Here is a 24172-nt window from a genome sequence, read left to right on the forward strand (position 1 = left end):
AAATTACTTTAATGTACAGTATATAGCCAAAAATGGCAAAACTTTGCTAAAATCTAATTTTATTTTTATTGAAATTTCCTTATATAGATCAGGGGTGGGGAACCTTTTTTTTGCCAAGGGCCATTTGGATTTTTGTAACATCATTCAGGGGCCGTACAAAATGTATGCATAAATGTAATAGGCATTGCTATGCAGCAAAAAACGCTGTAAAAAATTGCGTGACTTTGAGGTCACAAAAGTGTGAAAGGGGCCTTCAGTAATCAAGGTATAGTGTGCCCCCTTTCAATGCAGAGTGACCACAGCGTGCCCCCTTTCAATGCAGACTGACCACAGCTTGCCCCCTTTCAATGCAGACAGACCACAGTGTGCCCCCTTTCAATGCAGACTGACCACAGCGTGCCCCCTTTCAATGCAGAGTGACCACAGCGTGCCCCCTTTCAATGCAGACTGACCACAGCGTGCCCCCTTTCAATGCAGGCGGACCACAGCGTGCCCCCTTTCAATGCAGACTGACCACAGCGTGCCCCCTTTCAATACAGACTGACCACAGCGTGCCCCCTTTCAATGCAGACTGACCACAGCGTGCCCCATTTTAATGCAGACTGACCACAGCGTGCTGCCTTTTAATGCAGACTGACCACTGCATGCCCCCTTTCAATGCAGACTGACCACTGCGTGCCCCCTTTCAATGCAGACTGACCACAGCATGCCCCCGTTTAATGCAGACTGACCACAGCGTGCCCCCATTCAATGCAGACTGACCACAGTGTGCCCTCTTTCAATGCAGACTGACCACTGCGTGCCCCCTTTCAATGCAGACTGACCACAGCGTGCCCCCTTTTAATGCAGACTGACCACAGCTTGCCCCCTTTCAATGCAGACAGACCACAGTGTGCCCCCTTTCAATGCAGACTGACCACAGCGTGCCCCCTTTCAATGCAGAGTGACCACAGCGTGCCCCCTTTCAATGCAGACTGACCACAGCGTGCCCCCTTTCAATGCAGGCGGACCACAGCGTGCCCCCTTTCAATGCAGACTGACCACAGCGTGCCCCCTTTCAATACAGACTGACCACAGCGTGCCCCCTTTCAATGCAGACTGACCACAGCGTGCCCCATTTTAATGCAGACTGACCACAGCGTGCTGCCTTTTAATGCAGACTGACCACTGCATGCCCCCTTTCAATGCAGACTGACCACTGCGTGCCCCCTTTCAATGCAGACTGACCACAGCATGCCCCCGTTTAATGCAGACTGACCACAGCGTGCCCCCATTCAATGCAGACTGACCACAGTGTGCCCTCTTTCAATGCAGACTGACCACTGCGTGCCCCCTTTCAATGCAGACTGACCACAGCGTGCCCCCTTTTAATGCAGACTTACCACTGCGTGCCCCCTTTCAATGCAGACTGACCACAGCGTGCCCCCTTTCAATGCAGACTGACCACAGCATGCCTCCTTTCAATGCAGACTGACCACAGCATGCCCCCTTTCAATGCAGACTGACCACAGCGTGCCCCCATCAATGCAGACTGACCACAGCGTGCCCCCTTTCAATGCAGACTGACCACAGTAGGCCCCCTTTCAATGCAGACTGACCACAGCGTACCCCCATTCAATGCAGACTGACCACAGTATGCCCCCTTTCAATGCAGACTGACCACTGTGTGCCCTTCTTTCAATGCAGACTGATCACTGTGTTCCCCCTTTCAATGCAGACTGACCACAGTGTGCCCCCTTTCAATGCAGAGTGACCACAGCGTGCCCCCATCAATGCAGACTGACCACAGCATGCCCCCTTTCAATGCAGACTGACCATAGCGTGCCCCCTTTCAATGCACACTATGACCAGGCAGTGGGGAAAGTGAGTAGAATTCGAGGATGTATCACTAGAGGGATCACCAAAAGGAGGAAGGAGGTTCTGATTCCCCTATATAGATCTTTAGTCAGACCTCATTTAGAATACTGTGTCCAGTTCTGGAGACCTCAATTACAAAAATATATTGATAAAATAGAACAAGTCCAGAGACGGGTAACAAAAATGAAAGGTTTTGGGGATAAAACATATCGAGAGTGACTTCAGGAAGTTAATATTTCTGGAGGAAAGAGGTGAAAGGGGAGACATGATTGAAACCTTTAAATACATCAAGGGGGAGTATAAGGTTTTTTTTTTTTATATGAAACCAAAATCAAGAACACAGGGACATGACCTCAAACTAAAGTTCAAAACTAATCTTAGAAAGCATTATTTTACTGAAAGGGTAGTTGATGCTTGGAATAAACTTCCAGCAGGGGTAGTGAGACAGTCAACAGTAAAAGGCTTCAAACATGCTTGGGACAAACCTTGATCTATACTCAGACAAAAAAATTAAGGAAAAATAAAAACCAAAACAAAAAAACAAAAGCCACAAAAAAAAAATGAAAAAAAGGGATAGACTCGAAAGACTACTCTGTCTTTTTCTGACGTCACTTTTTTATGTTTCTATAAACTTGTTGGTGGCACAGTTTCTTCCATAGCTTGAGCAGCTTGCTTAATCCACTGCACTTACTCAGAAGATGTTGAGGTCAGACAGCCTGGCAAATAGCATTCTTAGCGATGACAGATTCTGTATTTATCTCAATGAGGGCTCCCCTTGATAAAAGTACTGTTTTCTGCTGTTTAAAACATGCAAATATATAATAATATAACATATATAATAATATATTTATTATAAATAAAGGTTTTGGTGTTACCTCTGAAAACCGTTGAATGTCTTGAGTTAATGTCCCCACCCTTTGCCATTTGAAATGTTTGAGGAATTTCACTATTGCTGGATTGACTGCGTTGTCTGAAGGAACGGTCCGGAAAAAGTAGGGATATTTTTTCTTGTCTGCTAACACTGGAGTTGTGGCTGCAAATGATAACTGAAAAAAAAAGAAATCAAATGAAAATATTAGAGATAAATATTATAATTTTAACAAGATAAATCAATGAATAAATACATATGTATGTCTTCGAAACGTTAAAGCTAAACTCTAGGCATTAATAGACAACGTAGCATCAAATAAATTGTATGTAAACCCTCACCTTTTAAAAACAACCCATTCAAGTTAAAATAGAAATGAAAGGCAAAACATTTCTGTAAACATATTTTTTATTTTTTGTGATCACATACCCTCTATTCTCAGCTACATAAGGAGCCCAGAGAGCTGAGGGAGTTGAAACAGCAGTACACTGGTCTTCCTTGTGAATAGCTGTGCAATGGGGGGGGGTGTCAGCACAAGTCTGTTCATTGAAGGAGAACAGGCTGAGTTCTAGAAAACTAACTACGTTGGGATTGATGTGCTCTCATGCCTAGTGTGGTTAGTTTTTTACCTGCATTTGACTCATCTAACTCTTGCAGACCCTGTACACATAGGCTTAGACAGGAGAAGATAGAAGCAGCCAATCAGGTGTGCTACAGTGCAAGAAGTATGTTGATAAGAGGAGAGAACAGAGTGACTGAGAGATGAGCTTATAAGAATACTTCACAGGTTGGGTAGAAGACTTGTATGGCTTCATTCATGCTTTCACTGCTACATTTACAGTAGCTTTTCTTTTTTTTTCTGCAGTTCTCTGGAAAGCATAAACAACCTTTATGTTTCCAATATCAATGTTCTCCGCATAAAGAACTTCCTGCTTTAAAGCAGGTTTAGCTGTGTTTACATGCATTTACGTCAGTGTAGATGTATTTGGAGTTTCTGGGTGCACATAAGTCTAGTTTTTTGTAAACTCTGAAACTGAACAGCCCTAAATATAGTTAAACTGCCAGGAGTTCATTTATTAAAGAAAAATTGGCTGTAAGGAAAGTGGCACTTTGCAAGGGAATTTTCCCTGGGCTTGGTGAATAATGTTAAGGTCTGGTGACTTCCATCATCTGATCATATTCAAGCAAAAATACTGTTTTTTTTATTTTCCTTGCACATGATTGGATACTCTTTGCAAAGTGAAACTTCACCACATTCACTAAGCTCTGGAAAGAAATCCCTTGCAAAGTTGACAGCCTATTTCCCTTTAGAAAATCAACTCTCCAGTCTGAATGATGCCATTGAGAAATCATAACCTGGACTTACATGCATTTAGAAATGTGCTGTAAATGCAAAAGAAAACCCACAGGTTTGACACTGCCAGTGTGAAGGAGGCCTATTTATAAGTGTACAGGAGCAGTGGGGCCTAACTGTAGGGGGGTGAAACATGTCAGAGGAGTAAAGCCAGTTCAGGCTGAAGCTTTAACCTTTCCTCTCTATATAGGGCTACAGTATATATATGACTCTATATATGGGCTCTGATGTCCCTTGTTTCCACCTCCTATTTTCTGATCTGATTCAGCTAGCCTTGTTGAACATCAGCACCCACTGCAGGGGGAGGTTTTGCAGTGCTTTGAGCAGCACTAAATGTTTGTGTATATACAGTAGATAGCAGAAAAGACACAAAAGATTGTCTCCCTTGTGAAGCAATTCTGTCACTGGTGACATTTCACCTATGTCAAAAAGTTCCGAAATATTTTATTGAGGCACTCCCCCATTCCTCAGATCAGCAAAATGTTTTTACTTCCTTCGAAAAATGATTTTCAGCAGCATTTGAAGCAGCTAGAGATAATGATGGTTAACCGCTTGCCGACCGCCCTATAGCAGATTTACTGCTACAGGGTGGCCGTTCTGTGCAGAATCTTGTGTGTGTATATATACAGGTCCCTCTCAAAAAATTTGCATATTGTGATAAAGTTCATTATTTTCTGTAATGTACTGATAAACATTAGACTTTCATATATTTTAGATTCATTACACACAACTGAAGTAGTGCAAGCCTTTTATTGTTTTAATATTGATGATTTTGGCATACAGCTCATGAATAACCAAAATTCCTATCTCAAAAAATTAGCATATCATGAAAAGGTTCTCTAAACGAGCTATTAACCTAATCATCTGAATCAACTAATTAACTCTAAACACCTGCAAAAGATTCCTGAGGCTTTTAAAAACTCCCAGCCTGGTTCATTACTCAAAACCGCAATCATGGGTAAGACTGCCGACCTGACTGCTGTCAAGAAGGCCATCATTGACACCCTCAAGCAAGAGGGTAAGACACAGAAATACATTTCTGAATGAATAGGCTGTTCCCAGAGTGCTGTATCAAGGCACCTCAGTGGAAGTCTGTGGGAAGGAAAAAGTGTGGCAGAAAACGCTGCACAACGAGAAGAGGTGACCGGACCCTGAGGAAGATTGTGGAGAAGGACCGATTCCAGACCTTGGGGGACCTGCGGAAGCAGTGGACTGAGTCTGGAGTAGAAACATCTAGAGCCAACGTGTACAGGCGTGTGCAGGAAATGGGCTACAGGCGCCGCATTCCCCAGGTCAAGCCACTTTTGAACCAGAAACAGTGTCAGAAGCGCCTGACCTGGGCTACAGAGAAGCAGCACTGGACTGTTGCTCAGTGGTCCAAAGTACTTTTTTCGGATGAAAGCAAATTTTGAATGTCATTCGGAAATCAAGGTGCCAGAGTCTGGAGGAAGACTGAGGAGAGGGAAATGCCAAAATGCCTGAAGTCCAGTGTCAAGTACCCACAGTCAGTGATGGTCTGGGGTGCCATGTCAGCTGCTGGTGTTGGTCCACTGTGTTTTATCAAGGGCAGGGTCAATGCAGCTAGCTATCAGGAGATTTTGGAGCACTTCATGCTTCCATCTGCTGAAAAGCTTTATGGAGATGAAGATTTCATTTTTCAGCACGACCTGGCACCTGCTCACAGTGCCAAAACCACTGGTAAATGGTTTACTGACCATGGTATTACTGTGCTCAATTGGCTTGCCAACTCTCCTGACCTGAACCCCATAGAGAATCTGTGGGATGTTGTGAAGAGGAAGTTGAGAGACGCAAGACCCAACACTCTGGATGAGCTCAAGGCCGCTATCGAAGCATCCTGGGCCTCCATAACACCTCAGCAGTGCCACAGGCTGATTGCCTCCATGCCACGCCGCATTGAAGCAGTCATTTCTGCAAAAGGATTCCCGACCAAGTATTGAGTGCCTAACTGAACATAATTATTTGAAGGTTGACTTTTTTTGTATTAAAAACACTTTTTTTTTATTGGTCGGATGAAATATGCTAATTTTTTGAGATAGGAATTTTGGGTTTTCACGAGCTGTATGCCAAAATCATCAATATTAAAACAATAAAAGGCTTGCACTACTTCAGTTGTGTGTAATGAATCTAAAATATATGAAAGTCTAATGTTTATCAGTACATTACAGAAAATAATGAACTTTATCACAATATGCTAATTTTTTGAGAGGGACCTGTATATATGATTCTGCACTTTCAGATAGGGGGGCTTGCGAACCGCCAGCACACCACATCTGCTGTGATTAGTCTAATTAGTCTAGATTAGCTAATGGATGTCTGCCGACACCCGCTGATGGGCGAGGCCCAACCCAATTAATATACGCTCGTTGGAATTTTTTTTTACCAAAAATATGTAGCAGAATACATAATGGCCTAAATTTATGAAGAAATTCAGTTCTTTGATTTTTCTTTTGGATAGGTTTTATAGAAAAAGCTTAAAAATATATATATTTTTTTTTTTCAAAACTGTCATTCTTTTTTTGTTTATAGTGCAAAAAAATAAATAAATAAAATACCACCAAAAGAAAACTCTATTTGTGTTGCATGACCGCTCAATTGTTAGTAATAGTAACGTAGTGCCGTATCACAAAAAAATGGCCTGGTCATGAAGGAGGTTTAAATCAATTGGTTAAAGTGACGTTATTTTGTTGTTGGCCAAGTATCACTGACTACAGAATTAATCATTTAACAAGGTCTTAAGGTTTAAAGGGCATGTCTAGAGGATATATACATAATCTTCAATGATGATGTACTTATAGTCCACTAAGACTCTCTCAGTGAGCAGAATGACGGCAGTTGGGCTTATTATAGTCAGGGCGGTCACACTTTTAGTAACAGTGGGTAGAATAAAATAAGATTTTCTAGCTAATAAACCTAATAGAAAAAAAATTAAATGGCGGGCAAGTTTGCTTTCGAGTTTATCCACCAGTTCCAAGGAAATATACTGATTACCATTGTTGAATATGGGGTCCATTTTGATCAAATCACACAATATGCATAGGGTACAATGATCATGAACATGATTAGAAAGCCTGTCTCATGTTGGTTTAGACTAGGCCAAAATGAGATGTGAACCACTGGCTTCCATTCCAACCCTACATACCAAAGCAGCCCCAGTAAAGCAGAGCTCCACCCACAATCGCTCCCCGCTGAGAGAGAAGGACGGTCAGCCGTTGTAAGCACAGCTAATGATTCGATGATTCTTCTCTATGGAATGATAACAGAGCGCCTGTGATACTTCTATAGGATCACAGGTCTCTATGATAATTTCACAAGCCCATCCCCCATACAGTTAGAAAACACTCCCCGAGGCTCATAAATAAAACATTGATCACCCCTAGGCTAACCCCTTCCCTGCCAGTGTCATTATTAGAGTAACAGTGCATATTTTTAGTACTGAATACTGTAGTAATGTCACTGGTCCCCCCCCCCCCCCAGCCAAAGTGTAAAAAATGTCAGTTAGGGGTCTGATCGGTCTGCCACAATGTCGCTGCCCCGCTAAAAATTGCAGATCGCCGCCATTACTAGTAAAAAATATAAATAAATAAAAATGACATAAATCTTTCCCCTAGTTTGTAGACGCGATAACTTTTTTACCAAAAATATGTTGCAGAATACAAATTGGCCTAAAAGGATTAACATTTTTTTTTTTTTTTGGGGGGGGGGATTTTATATAGCAGAATGTGAAAAATATTGTGTTTTTTCAGAATTGTCGCTCTTTTTTTGTTTGTAGCGCAAAAAATAAAAAATTGCAAAGGTGATAAATTACCACCAAAAGAAAGCTCTATTTATGGGAAAAGAAGGACATCAATGTTATTTCTGTACAGTGTCACACAGTACTGAATCTCAAAAAAATGGCCTGGTCATTAATGGGGCAAATCCTTCTGGTCCAGTACTGGTTAAGTAAGGCTGGATTCACACATATACTAACTGAATGTGGGTTTCCCTGCATCCAATTCACATGACAAGAGAGTGTGACTGGCTCTCAATGGAGCTGGTTCACATACCTTAGTGGTGGCCACAGTTCACATTTAAAAAGGGTCCTTTGCGTCTTTGGTTCTGATTCAGATGCAAATTCAGGCATTAATTTGGACCTGATTGGCACCTGAATCGGTGACCAGGGACGCACCAAACCTTATGCTGTGAACGCGGCCCCGGCACATGTGAAAGAAGCCTAACTCTCCCCCAGTATGTCCGCCAGTTTAATTTATTAACTATTAATCATGTACCCTAGAAAATTTAGGCCATCTCGTTGCAGCGAAGCAATATTTTAGGGGTAAGTACTGATGAGAAAAGGTAATAAAAGGGAGTATTGCAGCAAGTATTGCATTTTTCATTTTAAGTACTGGTGGGAAAGGTTAAAAAAAAAAAAAAAGGAAGCTGGGCTTTAGACATGCAGAAAAATTTGTAAAAACAAATAAAATGTTTTTATAACACTATACTGCAAATACAGCCTTATTAAAGCAAAACTTAACTATAGTTTATACTTTACTATCTAATTTAAATTTACTGCTCCTTTCCCCCTTTAACAAAGAAACTGAAAAAAAAAACATTTTTACAGGGGGATTCTTTATTTTTGCAATTGTAATCACTAGGTTGACCACCACTGTTTTAAACGGTAAGTCTGTAGAACAGCTAGCTAGTTTAATATATTACGGAATTAAACATATCCTGTAGAGAGTAAAAAAATATATTAACTCAGTAGACTCTTTTAAAATTTATAGAATCAGTATGAAAAAAGCAATACATCGATGTACACCTGGGAGCAATATATTTGTTTAACTATTTAAAGAAAAGGCATTTTATTTTAATGAAACTCATCTTTTAATTAAACATTGCTGGTACTTGATTTTTTTCTACTGTGAAAATATACATATATGTATGTTAAATATATAAAGCATTTACTGCAAACATGCTTGATATATTTCTAATATAGGATCATCATTTACTTACAACAACAAAAGCCTTAATAACTTGATGATGATATAAGTAAGCCATATTAACAGCATAAATCAGTGCTGCAAATTCACCAAGACATTTTATGGACCTATAAAGCCTGCCTTTTCATAAGATATGGCCCCTTATTTATGTTCACATTTAACTGCAGAATATGGAAAAAAATATCCTTTGGTCACAGTATCCAATAGCTGTACAGTTTTTAAATAGATGCCTCTACCAGTACCAAATAGGCAGAGTAGGCATCAGCCTATGGGCCCTACACTGTTTAAGTGCCCCATAATGAAGGATTAAAATAATATTAAACTTAAAAAAATTACAATGAGGCTGTCAACTCAAAAAATAAATAAACTCAAAGTAATAAACTTTACATTAACCATCTCAATACTGGTCCCTTTCCCTCCCTTCCCCTTCCTGCCCAGGCAAATTTTCAGCTTTCAGTGCTGTCAAAATTTGAATAACAATTACTTAGTCCTGCAACACTGTACCCATATGAAATTCATTAGAATTTTTGAGACAAATAGAGATTTCTTTTGTTGGTATTTAATCACTACTGGGTTTTTTATTTTTTTTGCGCTATAAACAAAAAAAAAAACATTTTGAAAAAAATTCTTAGTTTCTATTATATAATTTAGCAGAAAAGTAATTTTGCTCCATAACTTTTGACCAACATTTTTACTGCTATATTTATTTGGTAAAAATAACCCAAATCAGTGCATGTAATTTGGTCTGTGTGAAAGGTATAGAGTCTACAAACTATGGTGCCAATTATTAAAAATTGATCACACCATCTAATTTCTTGAGGCCCTAACATGCTAGGACAGTACAAATATCACCCAAATAATCCCTTTTTGGAAAGTAGACAGTCCAAGCCACATAAAGAGACCCAACATCCAAGAAGCACCTTTAGGCATTGTCCACTTTAAGACCAGACCTTCTTCTCACACTTTCTATTTAAAAGTAAAAATCTGTATTTTTGGTGGTAAATTACTTGGAACCCCCTAACATTATATATTTTTTTAGTGGGCCTTAAAGAATAAAATGGTGGGTTTTGCAATTTTTTTATTTGCGCAGTAGTTTTTCTAATGCAATTTTTCACACTAAAGCAAAAATACACTTTAATGAATCTTAATGCACACAAACATAAAATAATACCATTTTTTTTAAATATAAAATATGATGTTGTGCCAAGTAAATAGATATCAAACATGTCTAGCATTGATATTGTGCGCTTGTAAAATGGTGCCACACGTAGGTATTTAAAAATCTCCATAGGCGCCGCTTTACAAGCCTTTACGGGTTACCAGTTTAAAGTTACAGAGGAGGTCTGGTGATATAGCTATTGTTTTCACTCTGACATTCGTGGCAATATCTAACATGTGTGGTGCGATCGTCATTTTGGTATGTGTATGGGACCAACACGTACTTTCACCTGTGCACACACTCGTGGGGGAATAAGAGGTGCTTTAAATGTATTTATGTATGTGTTTTAATTTTTCACTGTTTCTTTAAAAAAACAATTTTAATGACTTTTATTGCTGTCACAAGGAATATAAACATCACTTGTGACAGCAATAGGCATTGGCAGGTACTCTTTCTGGTTGGAATTGGGGTCTATTAGACCCCAGATGTCTCCTCTGCCCTAAAAGTATTTGATCACACCAAGATCGGTGTGTACACTGTTACAGATATTGATGGGACACTTGTACACTGATAGATGTTTTTGTGCACTTGTACACTGTGACAGATGTTTTGGTGGCCTTGTACATTGTGACAGATGTTGATGGGACACTGGTGCACTGACAGATGTTTTTGTGCACTTGTACACTGTAACAGATGTTTTTGTGCACTTGTGCACTGTGACAGATGTTGATTGGACACTGGTACACTGACAGATGTTTTTGTGCACTTGTACACTGTGACAGATGTTGATCGTCCACCAGCGGATACCGACAGCTGTTGATGGTCCACTAGGGAAACTGACATATGTTGATGCTGCAGTGAGACACTGACAGATGTTGATGTTACAATGGAACACAATTGCAGATGTTTTTTTGCACTGGTACACTGTTACAGATATTTATGTGAAACTGGTACCCTGTAACAGATGTTGATCGGACACTAGTACACTGTGACAGATGTTTTGTGCACAGATACAGATGTTGATGAGACACTTAGACATGGACAAATGGTGATTTGTGTACTGTGTAGGATGGCTACGCTGACTGTGATCTGTGTGTAGCTGATGTTTTTACTGTTCAGCTGTGTGTAGCTGAACAGTAAAAACATCAGCTACACACAGATTTGACGGGCTGCAGCATCCCCCTCCTCTCCCTCGCACTGAGCTCTAACTGAGCTCAGCGGGAATAGCCGCTACAAAGACACATGTTTACATTATGTTATGGCTGTGATTGGACACAGCCATCATGTGATCGTTTGGGCCAATCACAGCAAACATGTCCCGATCTGTGATGCGCTGTGTCCAAGGGACACAGCCTTCACAGAATCTTGCCGCTGCGTGGCCCTGGTTCTGACAGGACTAATGAATACATCCGGTGAGAACAGTAAAAGCTCCCATCCAGCCATTTATATACAGTGGCCAGGTGGGAAATGGGTAAAGACTCTATAGAAAAAATACTGTATTAATGTAAGGTATCCAATATTAACTTAAGGTATATAAACCATATACATCAGGCTCACATTACAGTTTGTAACAACATGTATAGTTATTGTAGCAACAAACTTTTGCCTGTAGCATTATTTTGTTTGTTGTGTTTTTGGAGTAAGAAAAAAGAAAAGAAAAAGAAAACAAATGCAGCTACCACATTTAATGACCTGTAAGCTGTAATATATTACATTTTTTGTTTTTAGATATTCTTTAAGGATGATCAGTATCCTAAAGAAAAACATGAACCACTTTAAACTACGAGAAGCCACAGCCAAAATGGAAATTGCCAAATATTCACAGAGATGAGTGATTACTCTTCAGCTTAGGTAATCATTACCTTACTTGCTTGTTTTTAAACTGCAATACTCTTATGAAATCAGTAAACTTAGTAAAGCACATTAGCATTTTTCCTATTAAGTAATCTTAGCTTGACTGTGCTCTCTAAATAGTCAGCTCTGTTTTTCAAAACACTTCTGAAAGAAAAATCAATTGCATTTTCACCAATGTATACAAAGAGCATGTTATGTTTGCCTACTGAAATAACAGTAATATCCTTCTATATTGGAGCAGAATACTAATAGAATTAAGGCACATGCATTATTCAAGAAGAGTTATTTGTAAAGTTATTAAACACAGAATTTTCTGAAGTCTATTTACAGAATACCAACCATTTTTGAATTGTATTATTGCATTATAAAAATTAAACTGACAAACAAATGAAATATTGTTGAAAGTTTTAGGAGTTAAAGCAGTAGTAAACTGCTGCAGAATGAAAAAAAAACAATCTGTAAGACAATGGCATAATGTGCCAGTATCCGTCGCATACTAGCACATAAAGAAATACTTGCCTTAAAACAAAGCCTGTCGAGACTATTGGGTGTAATTAACTAATAGAATAGAAATAATTTTAAAAGCCATGTATATTTCATATTATGCATAAGAGATTCTGAATGGCATGGCTTCCATCTTGTTTTTAAGGTCAAACAAAGTTCATATATACTTGTTAAACAAAATGTCTCTTACAGGCTTACAATAGAGTCTTATACTTTCAGCAGACATTTCTATTTTCTTTTATCGTAAATAAGAGGCCTTTTTGACATCTCTATCTATAACAGATGTTAAGGGGATGGTAGTGCCAGTCTGTCTATAAGTATTTAACAATGGACAATACCCCAGTATATTCTAGCAGACATTTAAAGATGAACCATATAAGTTTTTATAGATACATTATCATATGTGAGAAGATATTAGCCATAATTATATCATTATATTATGTAAGGCATATACATATATATATTTAGGAATGTTGTATCACATTTTGGGTTTATATTCTCATAGTAGTATCTTACGTAGACTTAAAACTAAAGTGAATACTAATTACTTCATTTTAGGGTATGTGGTAGGAGTGTTTATATAAGCATTGTTTTAGAATAGACTAAGTAATAGATCTTACAATTCTAGACGCTATTAAACGAAAATGTGCTGCGCTAGAAAATAGTGAATAATAAAATCACCAAAAAATACAAAAATTATATAATACAGAAAATATATATATCACTCTGTATGTGTGTCGGGATAAGGTAACCTGAAATTAATCAGTATTCCTTAAAAAAGTGAATTTCACCAATGTATATCAATAATCACATAAATCATAAATCATCCAGTGTAAAATATAATAGAGTGAAAAAATTAGGATAATAATTAAATTAAATCCCAATAAGGTCCATGCAAAAATTAGGAGAAAATCCAAGAAGGTGTGCCACAGGATCCCAAAGAGTGCATCCACGCAGTTCCTTGTAAGAATATAATAGACACCAACGTGTAAATCACCCAGGGAAAATCAGATGGCTGCTTACCAGAACGAGTAGGTCTCTCAAGCTAATGAGTAGACCACAGAAAGCTTAAGTGTAATGCCAAGGATGGCCACAGGATGTCTCCTTTAAATTCTCAATGGCAATGTCCACATAGTGGGAAACAAATTATGACAGGGACATAGTGTAACTCCGTATACAAGGCATTTATTAAAAAGTAAAAAGCAGATAAAACCACTCACATTTGCGATGTGAATTCAAGGCATCTAAAGGTTACAGGTACGCTGGAAACGAACGAACATCTCCCTCGCTGTTAGTATCTAGGTAGCCGGCTTGTTGGGGGCGTGGTCTCGTCACGTCTGGGTCACCCGACCGGTTTCGCTATAGGTTAGCGTCATCAGGGGTGTGACCATCAGACGTGACTCCACGCCTATATACCCCATATTCATAAGGCGGGCGGGGCCGCGCATGTCTCCAGGATATCTGTAAGGGAGGGCGGAAGTGAGCACCCTGGATGGCTTCTTGTGAGGGCGGAAATACATCACATGAAGGAGGGCGGAAGTAGAAGCCCTCAGCATTATATGAGTGAGAGCAAGAATGATGTCAGTGATAATGAAAAGAGGAAGAAAGACTTTTCAGCGTCTCCAGGACTATTTTATCCACTGCAGTTTATTTATTACAATGGATAGATATCGACCAGGTTACCAATTAATATTCATATGTTTATGGGATAACATAAATAATAATGTGACTAAATTAATAGTATATAAAAAATAGTGAAAAAATGTGTAGGAAGTAAATTGTGCACAACGCCATCTAGTGGATAAAAATAATTATGCAAACTAGTGAATCTTATAAGAAAAATTAATTCTGAGAGAAAACAAACGAGGTGCTTAGTCCCGATCTCATACAGATACAAATGGTATCAAAGATATAATTTGGAATTATAGCCTGGAGATGTTCGTTCCTTACATCAATCATATTATCAGTAATGTATTCCGTGATATCACCACATATTATTATCACATAAAATCAATAAAAGATTAATAAAAAATTTTTTTATTAAAAAAACAAATAAAAACAAAGGAAAATAAGAAGGTCATATTAGCTATTATTAATAAAACTGTTTACGTCCCATTCAACATTTAAGCCGAATGGCACGTAAGACTTGAGACAATAAATCCATCGTGTTTCGGCCCTTGAAATTTCTCTCTTGGCATTGGAGCCTCTCCAATGAGGAGTATACTTGTCAATTGCTGTGAAAAAGGTATGTTTAGGGTTCTTATGATGGCATAAGCTATAATGTTTGGACACATTGTGTCCAGGGAAACCCTTTCTTATATTACCAACGTGTTCGCCAAGGCGAACCTGCAGGGCCCTGGTGGTACGGCCAACATACTGTTTCCCACATTTACATTGTAGCATGTATACAACATTTTTTGTGCTGCAGGTAATAAAGGAATTGATTGAGTATTCCCTTCCTGTCTGTGTGGAAAGAAACTTTTCAATCTTTCTTCCTTTAAAGCTATTTATAGCGCAGATGTTACATCTGCGGCACGGATAGTATCCTTTTAATTCAGCAAAGAAAGTGGGTTTTCTTGGGATTTCTATTACATTCTGGGCTATTTGATGTCTCAAGGATGGGACACCTCTGTAGACTACCACAGGTTGATCTGGTAAGGTTGGACCCAGAATGCGATCGTTTTTTAGCACAGGCCAATGTCTTTTAAGGATTTTTTTGATGAGGTAATGTTGGGTTGAAAAAGTGGTTAGAAATATGTCTTTGAATTTGTTCTGTTCCAAGACATCACGCCTCTTGGGAACCAATAGGGTGTTTCTATCCATATTAATTACCTCACTAAGGGTGTTATCAAGGGATTGTTCATCATAACCTCTATCAATGAATTTATTTCTTAAATCTGAGGCCTGTCTTATGAAATCCCTGTGGTGTGTACAGTTACGTTTTAAACGTAAAAATTGACTTTTAGGTACACCCGTAAGCCAAGCCTGGTGGTGACAGCTATCTTTGGGAATAAAACTATTTCTGTCCGTTTTTTTGAAGTGAGTCCTTGTGACCAAGGAGTTGTTAGATACTTCTAGATTGAGGTCTAGAAAGGTGATACTTGTAGAACTGCTATTATGTTCCAGCTTAATGCCTCTATCGTTAAGATTAAGGCCCAACATAAAACTGTCTAAGGAGGCGGAGTCGCCATCCCATAGGAGGAGGACGTCGTCGATGTACCTCCTCCACAGAACAAGTTGAGGGGGACGGTTACCAAAAACGACGTCCTCCTCCCATTTTGCCATAAACAGATTTGCAAGGCTGGGCGCAAACTTCGCGCCCATGGCGACTCCGCGATCCTGTAAATAATATGTGCGGTTGAACCAAAAAAAATTGTGTGTCATGGCAAACTCGAGTAATTGGAGCACAAAATTTCTTTGCTCTATTGGTATTGTACCATCCATCTCTAGAAAGTATTTGGCTGCCTCTAAACCATGGTGATGGGATATGATCGTATAGAGCGAATTCACGTCCGCTGTTGCCATTATGTATCCATCCCTCCAGGTCAAATCTTGCACCAGGTTTAGGACATGGGTGGTATCCTTTAAATAGGATGGCATCTTGGTAACCAGTGGCTGAAGAAATTCATCGATATATTTCCCGATACGGGAACATAGAGAATCTATGCCACTTATAATAGGGCGTCCTGGAGGTCTTAAAGGGTTTTTGTGTACTTTTGGTAAAAAGTAAATAACCGCTAGTCTTGGAGCTAAAGGGATGAGGAAAGTTTTTTCTTTCTTGTTAAGAATGCCTGTGTTATAGGCTCTATCGATAATGCCTTGGAGTTCTTTCTTATATTTGAATGTGGGATTATTTTTTAGAATTTTGTATGTGTCCCTGTCATCTAGAATCTTTTTCATTTCTGAAATATAGTCTTCTTTGTCCATAACAACCACCCCCCCGCCTTTATCAGCGGGACGGATGACAATGTTTTTGTCGTTACAAAGTTGTTGTAACCCTACTTGTAATGCGTCATTGGTTGGGGGTTTCTTAATACGTATTTTCTCAACATCTTTAATTACTAGGTCTCTGAAGACCTGGACCGAAGAGGAGGATCCTCCGGGGGGGTTGAAAAGTGAAGCGTTAGCTAGTGAAGTATGGATGTATCCATTATTGTTGTTGTTTAAGGTCGAACGGGTGGGATTTGTGATGAGGTATCTTTTGATATTCATTTTTCTTACATATTTTTGAACATCTATAAAGGTATTAAACTTGTTTAGAGTCTTCGGAGGTGCGAATTTTAGGCCTTTGTTGAGAACCAGTTTCTCTTCCTCCGAAAATACCTTTTTAGATAGATTAAAGATGCCTATATCCGTTATACCCGTCTTCTTTTTCGACCTGGTGCGCCTCCCCCCTCTGGTCCCTCTCTTTGTTCTGGATCTCTTTGGTAGGAATAATTTTCCCTGTGAAAATCCATAGGGTGTTGTTCTCTATTTTGATTGGAATTATATGTTTGAAAGGGAGGTCCTGAAGGTTGTGAAGGTCTCCTCGGTGAATAAAACGCTTCTGGGCGTGGTTCCCTATTACGGTACCAACCCTGATTGGGTGTATATTTCAGAAATGAAAAAGATTCTAGATGACAGGGACACATACAAAATTCTAAAAAATAATCCCACATTCAAATATAAGAGAGAACTCCAAGGCATTATCGATAGAGCCTATAACACAGGCATTCTTAACAAGAAAGAAAAAACTTTCCTCATCCCTTTAGCTCCAAGACTAGCGGTTATTTACTTTTTACCAAAAGTACACAAAAACCCTTTAAGACCTCCAGGACGCCCTATTATAAGTGGCATAGATTCTCTATGTTCCCGTATCGGGAAATATATCGATGAATTTCTTCAGCCACTGGTTACCAAGATGCCATCCTATTTAAAGGATACCACCCATGTCCTAAACCTGGTGCAAGATTTGACCTGGAGGGATGGATACATAATGGCAACAGCGGACGTGAATTCGCTCTATACGATCATATCCCATCACCATGGTTTAGAGGCAGCCAAATACTTTCTAGAGATGGATGGTACAATACCAATAGAGCAAAGAAATTTTGTGCTCCAATTACTCGAGTTTGCCATGACACACAATTTTTTTTGGTTCAACCACACATATTATTTACAGGATCGCGGAGTCGCCATGGGCGCGAAATTTGCGCCCAGCCTTGCAAATCTGTTTATGGCAAAATGGGAGGAGGACGTCGTTTTTGGTAACCGTCCCCCTCAACTTGTTCTGTGGAGGAGGTACATCGACGACGTCCTCCTCCTATGGGATGGCGACTCCGCCTCCTTAGACAGTTTTATGTTGGGCCTTAATCTTAACGATAGAGGCATTAAGCTGGAACATAATAGCAGTTCTACAAGTATCACCTTTCTAGACCTCAATCTAGAAGTATCTAACAACTCCTTGGTCACAAGGACTCACTTCAAAAAAACGGACAGAAATAGTTTTATTCCCAAAGATAGCTGTCACCACCAGGCTTGGCTTACGGGTGTACCTAAAAGTCAATTTTTACGTTTAAAACGTAACTGTACACACCACAGGGATTTCATAAGACAGGCCTCAGATTTAAGAAATAAATTCATTGATAGAGGTTATGATGAACAATCCCTTGATAACACCTTTAGTGAGGTAATTAATATGGATAGAAACACCCTATTGGTTCCCAAGAGGCGTGATGTCTTGGAACAGAACAAATTCAAAGACATATTTCTAACCACTTTTTCAACCCAACATTACCTCATCAAAAAAATCCTTAAAAGACATTGGCCTGTGCTAAAAAACGATCGCATTCTGGGTCCAACCTTACCAGATCAACCTGTGGTAGTCTACAGAGGTGTCCCATCCTTGAGACATCAAATAGCCCAGAATGTAATAGAAATCCCAAGAAAACCCACTTTCTTTGCTGAATTAAAAGGATACTATCCGTGCCGCAGATGTAACATCTGCGCTATAAATAGCTTTAAAGGAAGAAAGATTGAAAAGTTTCTTTCCACACAGACAGGAAGGGAATACTCAATCAATTCCTTTATTACCTGCAGCACAAAAAATGTTGTATACATGCTACAATGTAAATGTGGGAAACAGTATGTTGGCCGTACCACCAGGGCCCTGCAGGTTCGCCTTGGCGAACACGTTGGTAATATAAGAAAGGGTTTCCCTGGACACAATGTGTCCAAACATTATAGCTTATGCCATCATAAGAACCCTAAACATACCTTTTTCACAGCAATTGACAAGTATACTCCTCATTGGAGAGGCTCCAATGCCAAGAGAGAAATTTCAAGGGCCGAAACACGATGGATTTATTGTCTCAAGTCTTACGTGCCATTCGGCTTAAATGTTGAATGGGACGTAAACAGTTTTATTAATAATAGCTAATATGACCTTCTTATTTTCCTTTGTTTTTATTTGTTTTTTTAATAAAAAAAATTTTTATTAATCTTTTATTGATTTTATGTGATAATAATATGTGGTGATATCACGGAATACATTACTGATAATATGATTGATGTAAGGAACGAACATCTCCAGGCTATAATTCCAAATTATATCTTTGATACCATTTGTATCTGTATGAGATCGGGACTAAGCACCTCGTTTGTTTTCTCTCAGAATTAATTTTTCTTATAAGATTCACTAGTTTGCATAATTATTTTTATCCACTAGATGGCGTTGTGCACAATTTACTTCCTACACATTTTTTCACTATTTTTTATATACTATTAATTTAGTCACATTATTATTTATGTTATCCCATAAACATATGAATATTAATTGGTAACCTGGTCGATATCTATCCATTGTAATAAATAAACTGCAGTGGATAAAATAGTCCTGGAGACGCTGAAAAGTCTTTCTTCCTCTTTTCATTATCACTGACATCATTCTTGCTCTCACTCATATAATGCTGAGGGCTTCTACTTCCGCCCTCCTTCATGTGATGTATTTCCGCCCTCACAAGAAGCCATCCAGGGTGCTCACTTCCGCCCTCCCTTACAGATATCCTGGAGACATGCGCGGCCCCGCCCGCCTTATGAATATGGGGTATATAGGCGTGGAGTCACGTCTGATGGTCACACCCCTGATGACGCTAACCTATAGCGAAACCGGTCGGGTGACCCAGACGTGACGAGACCACGCCCCCAACAAGCCGGCTACCTAGATACTAACAGCGAGGGAGATGTTCGTTCGTTTCCAGCGTACCTGTAACCTTTAGATGCCTTGAATTCACATCGCAAATGTGAGTGGTTTTATCTGCTTTTTACTTTTTAATAAATGCCTTGTATACGGAGTTACACTATGTCCCTGTCATAATTTGTTTCCCACTATGTGGACATCGCCATTGAGAATTTAAAGGAGACATCCTGTGGCCATCCTTGGCATTACACTTAAGCTTTCTGTGGTCTACTCATTAGCTTGAGAGACCTACTCGTTCTGGTAAGCAGCCATCTGATTTTCCCTGGGTGATTTACACGTTGGTGTCTATTATATTCTTACAAGGAACTGCGTGGATGCACTCTTTGGGATCCTGTGGCACACCTTCTTGGATTTTCTCCTAATTTTTGCATGGACCTTATTGGGATTTAATTTAATTATTATCCTAATTTTTTCACTCTATTATATTTTACACTGGATGATTTATGATTTATGTGATTATTGATATACATTGGTGAAATTCACTTTTTTAAGGAATACTGATTAATTTCAGGTTACCTTATCCCGACACACATACAGAGTGATATATATATTTTCTGTATTATATAATTTTTGTATTTTTTGGTGATTTTATTATTCACTATTTTCTAGCGCAGCACATTTTCGTTTAATTTCTACTATGGGTTTTTTCTGTGATTCCTTTGTGCAGCAGCTCACCCTACAATACTAATTTTTTATATAATTATATTAGCGCAGAAATATCCACTTTTATAATTCTAGACGCTATGCCTGACAGTCTTTGGCATGGTCAAATAAGTAATGGCTTCTCACTAGCCGACAGGTCAGAGGTCATTAGATAAGAAGGATGGGTAATTGTTTCAAATTATGTTAAATACAAAATCTAATGAACGGTACGATACTGCCCTCTGGAGACAAAATACCAGGTGCAGTCTTGAGATAATTTTAGATATTCCCATATAAAAATATTATATTGTGTTAAATAATATAATTATTGAAATGGCATTACTTGCCAAGGTGAATGATGGAGATACAGATGGACATTTATGTATGTACTGGGAGTCTGGACAAAGTTTTATGTTGTGTTATATGATTAATCTTACATATAGAGAAATCATCCTTATTTTATTATACCAAGTATTGGGTTAATTATCAAAAGAGGTGTGTCTCTGACCTCACCAGTTTAGGTATAGAATATCCCATCCAATAGGGATAATGTTTCATCCCTCTGGGTTTAACTTATGGTAATTTTTATAGCTCTTTGTTCTTATCATATAAAAGACCAACCCAGATGAGAGAGAGGACACACATATTACACTGCCCATCAGACAATACACTTACATCACACACACTATTATATTCCTCAATAGACTCATCCAGACATACTCCATATTGTCCACATCATTCATCTGAAACTTGAAGGGAAGCCACAATCTTAAGAAAGGCGTCCATCGTAGGACTCTGGTAACGCCCATTTGAAGCTAGCGGCCATCTTAAGTGTGGTAATTATGCCTTGCTATGTTATTTGATTTTATTCAACAATTGTTTATTCCTTCCTTATATGTTTTATATTGCATATTTAAGGGTAATGAGATTACAATCCCAGCCGTATAAACCATGGTAGATTTTTCTCTAAAAAGCTGATTTTTGTTTTTATACATTTTTATTAATATAAGATTCAGTGCATTATTTGCAATTTTAAGTCTTCCGTTTTGCATGGCTTATTCTCATTTCATCTGCAGTGGAATGACTTTTGGGCTATGCATTGCGCAGACCATTGTAGTCTGATTATATAGAACATTAATTTATGGCTTATACTATACCTGGGAAGAAATGGTAATCTTGCTTTCGTTTTGCTTTCACTTTGTTTTACTTTCACTTTCATTATTGAGCTAAACATCACATTGCATTGATTGTTTGAAGTTAGTATTTTTTTTCTGTAGAGTTATCTTTTTGTGTCATTTCTTGTTTGATCATATATTGTGTTTACATGTCTTGAGAATAAATATTTTTATATATATTCCACACTGTAGACTGTACTCACTAAGATTGGTATATGCTTTTAAAAAGAAATTAATAAATTAAAAGAATTCTCGACATTGATTTATGGCAATAGGTGAAGACTCTCCTTTTTTCACAGATCTTTGCTTATTAACCATAGACACTGCTATATTCGGAGCAGTATAAATATTCTGAAGTACGAGCGCAAGATATTTATTATTAAATATTCTTACAAGCCCTTCCAATGGCGCCCAGTCACCGCTGAGAGGGCTGACACCTTCACAGTGCTCTCACTGTGGAGTCTCTTTAAAGGTAGAGTTAAGCTGGATACACACTATCCAACTTTTGTGGTTAGATTTCCTTCAGATTTACCTTTTCTATGTAGTGCAAGGGCCTGCCAGATTGCATACAAATTGAAAGTGTTTAGGTTTGACCTCATATTATATGGTTTTGGTAAGTCTAAAGGAAAAAGTCTTCAGAAAATCTTTTAGTGTGTATGGCCCATTAGGGTCTGCAGATATCAGGGTGCCTTGCCGGGGCCTGCAGCTTACGCATGTATTTGCAAATGTGTGCAACTAAACCCCTGTTTTTAGCGCATACTGTTAGACAGGTTAATTCCGTTGGTCGCAGGCTGGTTGGTAAGTTGTGACTGGAAACTCCTTGGCTTTTCTGACATGACATCTTCCCCTGGCCTTTCTTCCGAGTTTGAGGGCTCCGGTGCTGTGAGTGGCTGGAGTCTCAATGATGTCACTCCTGCACATGTGCGTGGGAGCCCTCTGTCTCGGCAAGAAGCTCTAATGGTTTGGCACGGTATGCCCGATCTTCAGAGTGCATGCGCCAGTGACATCAGTGGCTGCATGCAGAGTGAATATCTCCTAAACACTGTACGTTTTAGGAGATATTAATTTTACCTACAGGTAAGCCTTATTATAGGCTTACCTGTAGGTAAAAATAACAAAGCGGGCTTTCCTACCGCATTAAAGTACAACATCTATCCACATCATATTATGATGCAAACGGTTCCATTAAAATCAATTAGGTAAAGCCATGGAAAAAGAAAATACTTACATGCATTTAATGGAAATAACAAATCATTTTAACCACTTTAAGACCGGAGGATTTTCCTGCCTGATGACCAGGCCACTTTTTTCAACTTGGCACTGCGTGACTTCAACTGACAATTGCATGGTCATGCAATGCTATACCCAAACGAAATTTACATCCTTTTTTTCCCCACAAACAAAGCTTTCTTTTGGTGGTATTTGATCACCTCTGCACTTTTTATTTTTTTGCGATATTGATAAAAAAATAGCGAAAACTTTGCAAAAAATTTACATTTTCTACTTTGACAGTTAAAAAAGATCCAATATATTCAATTTTGTCATATATTTAGGCCAAAATGTATTTAGCTACATGTCTTTGACAAAAAAATTCTCATTGAGCGTATTTTTAACCACTTTAAGACCGGAAGATTTTACCCCTACCTGACCAGGCCATATTTTGCGATTCGGCACTGCATTACTTTAACGGACAATTGCGTGGTCATGCGACGCTGTACCCAAATCCTTTTTTTTCCCCACAAATAGAGCTTTCTTTTTGTGGTATTTGATCACCTGTGTGATTTTTTAATTATTGAAAAAAAGAGCATAAATTTTGAAAAAAAACAAAAAACAATATCTTTCACATTCTGATATATAACATTCCCCCAAAAAATTTACAAATCAAAATTTTTTAACATTTTAGGCCAATTTGTTTTCTGCTACATATTTTTGGTAAAACAAAATTGCAATAAGATTATTTTGATTAGTTTGCGCAAAAGTTACTAACTATGGGGATCTGCGATTTTTTGTGGGACTGTGACATTGCGGTGGACAGATCGGAACCCTAACTGACATTTTTGACACTTTTGGGGGGACCAGTGATATTACTACAGTAATCAGTGCTATACATATGCACTGTTACTGTAATAATGACACTGGCAGGGATGGGGTTAACACTGTTGGTGATCAAGGGGTTAAATGTGTGCCTCATGCTTACTGACGTGTGTGTGTGGGGGGGTTCTGTGACACAGACAGAGATCGCAGGTCCAGCTATGCTGAATCCTGTGATCTCTCCCTTTCTGTCACAGAGAAGATCCGCCCACTTTGATTACACAAGCTGGCAGATTTTCTCACACTTTCCCTGATGATCGGGGGAAGAGAGACGGTGATCGCCTTCTCTCCTCCTCTGGCCCAACTCCCGCTGTGTCTAAACAGACACAGGGAGGAATCCAGCAATGTAGGTCTACGTCACTGGACCCAAGGCTACCACTGTGCTGCAGTAGCAGCAATGTGAGCAGTCCAGAAGTGGTTAAAGGGGTTGTAAA

At 38.9% G+C, this 24172-nt stretch overlaps 1 protein-coding gene across 1 annotated transcript in view; it reads right to left on the reverse strand.

Annotated features, from left to right (window-relative positions):
- GABBR2 (gamma-aminobutyric acid type B receptor subunit 2) overlaps nucleotides 1-24172 on the reverse strand; it is an 873294-nt gene that overhangs the window by 491442 nt on the left and 357680 nt on the right. The window contains exon 3 of the mRNA XM_082257550.1: nucleotides 2733-2903. Coding sequence (XP_082113676.1) covers nucleotides 2733-2903 — 171 coding nt within the window. The remainder of the gene's footprint in view (nucleotides 1-2732; nucleotides 2904-24172) is intronic.

Source organism: Pelophylax lessonae (genome assembly GCF_965119305.1).
Source record: "Pelophylax lessonae genome assembly, chromosome: 5".
Lineage (NCBI taxonomy): Eukaryota > Metazoa > Chordata > Amphibia > Anura > Ranidae > Pelophylax > Pelophylax lessonae.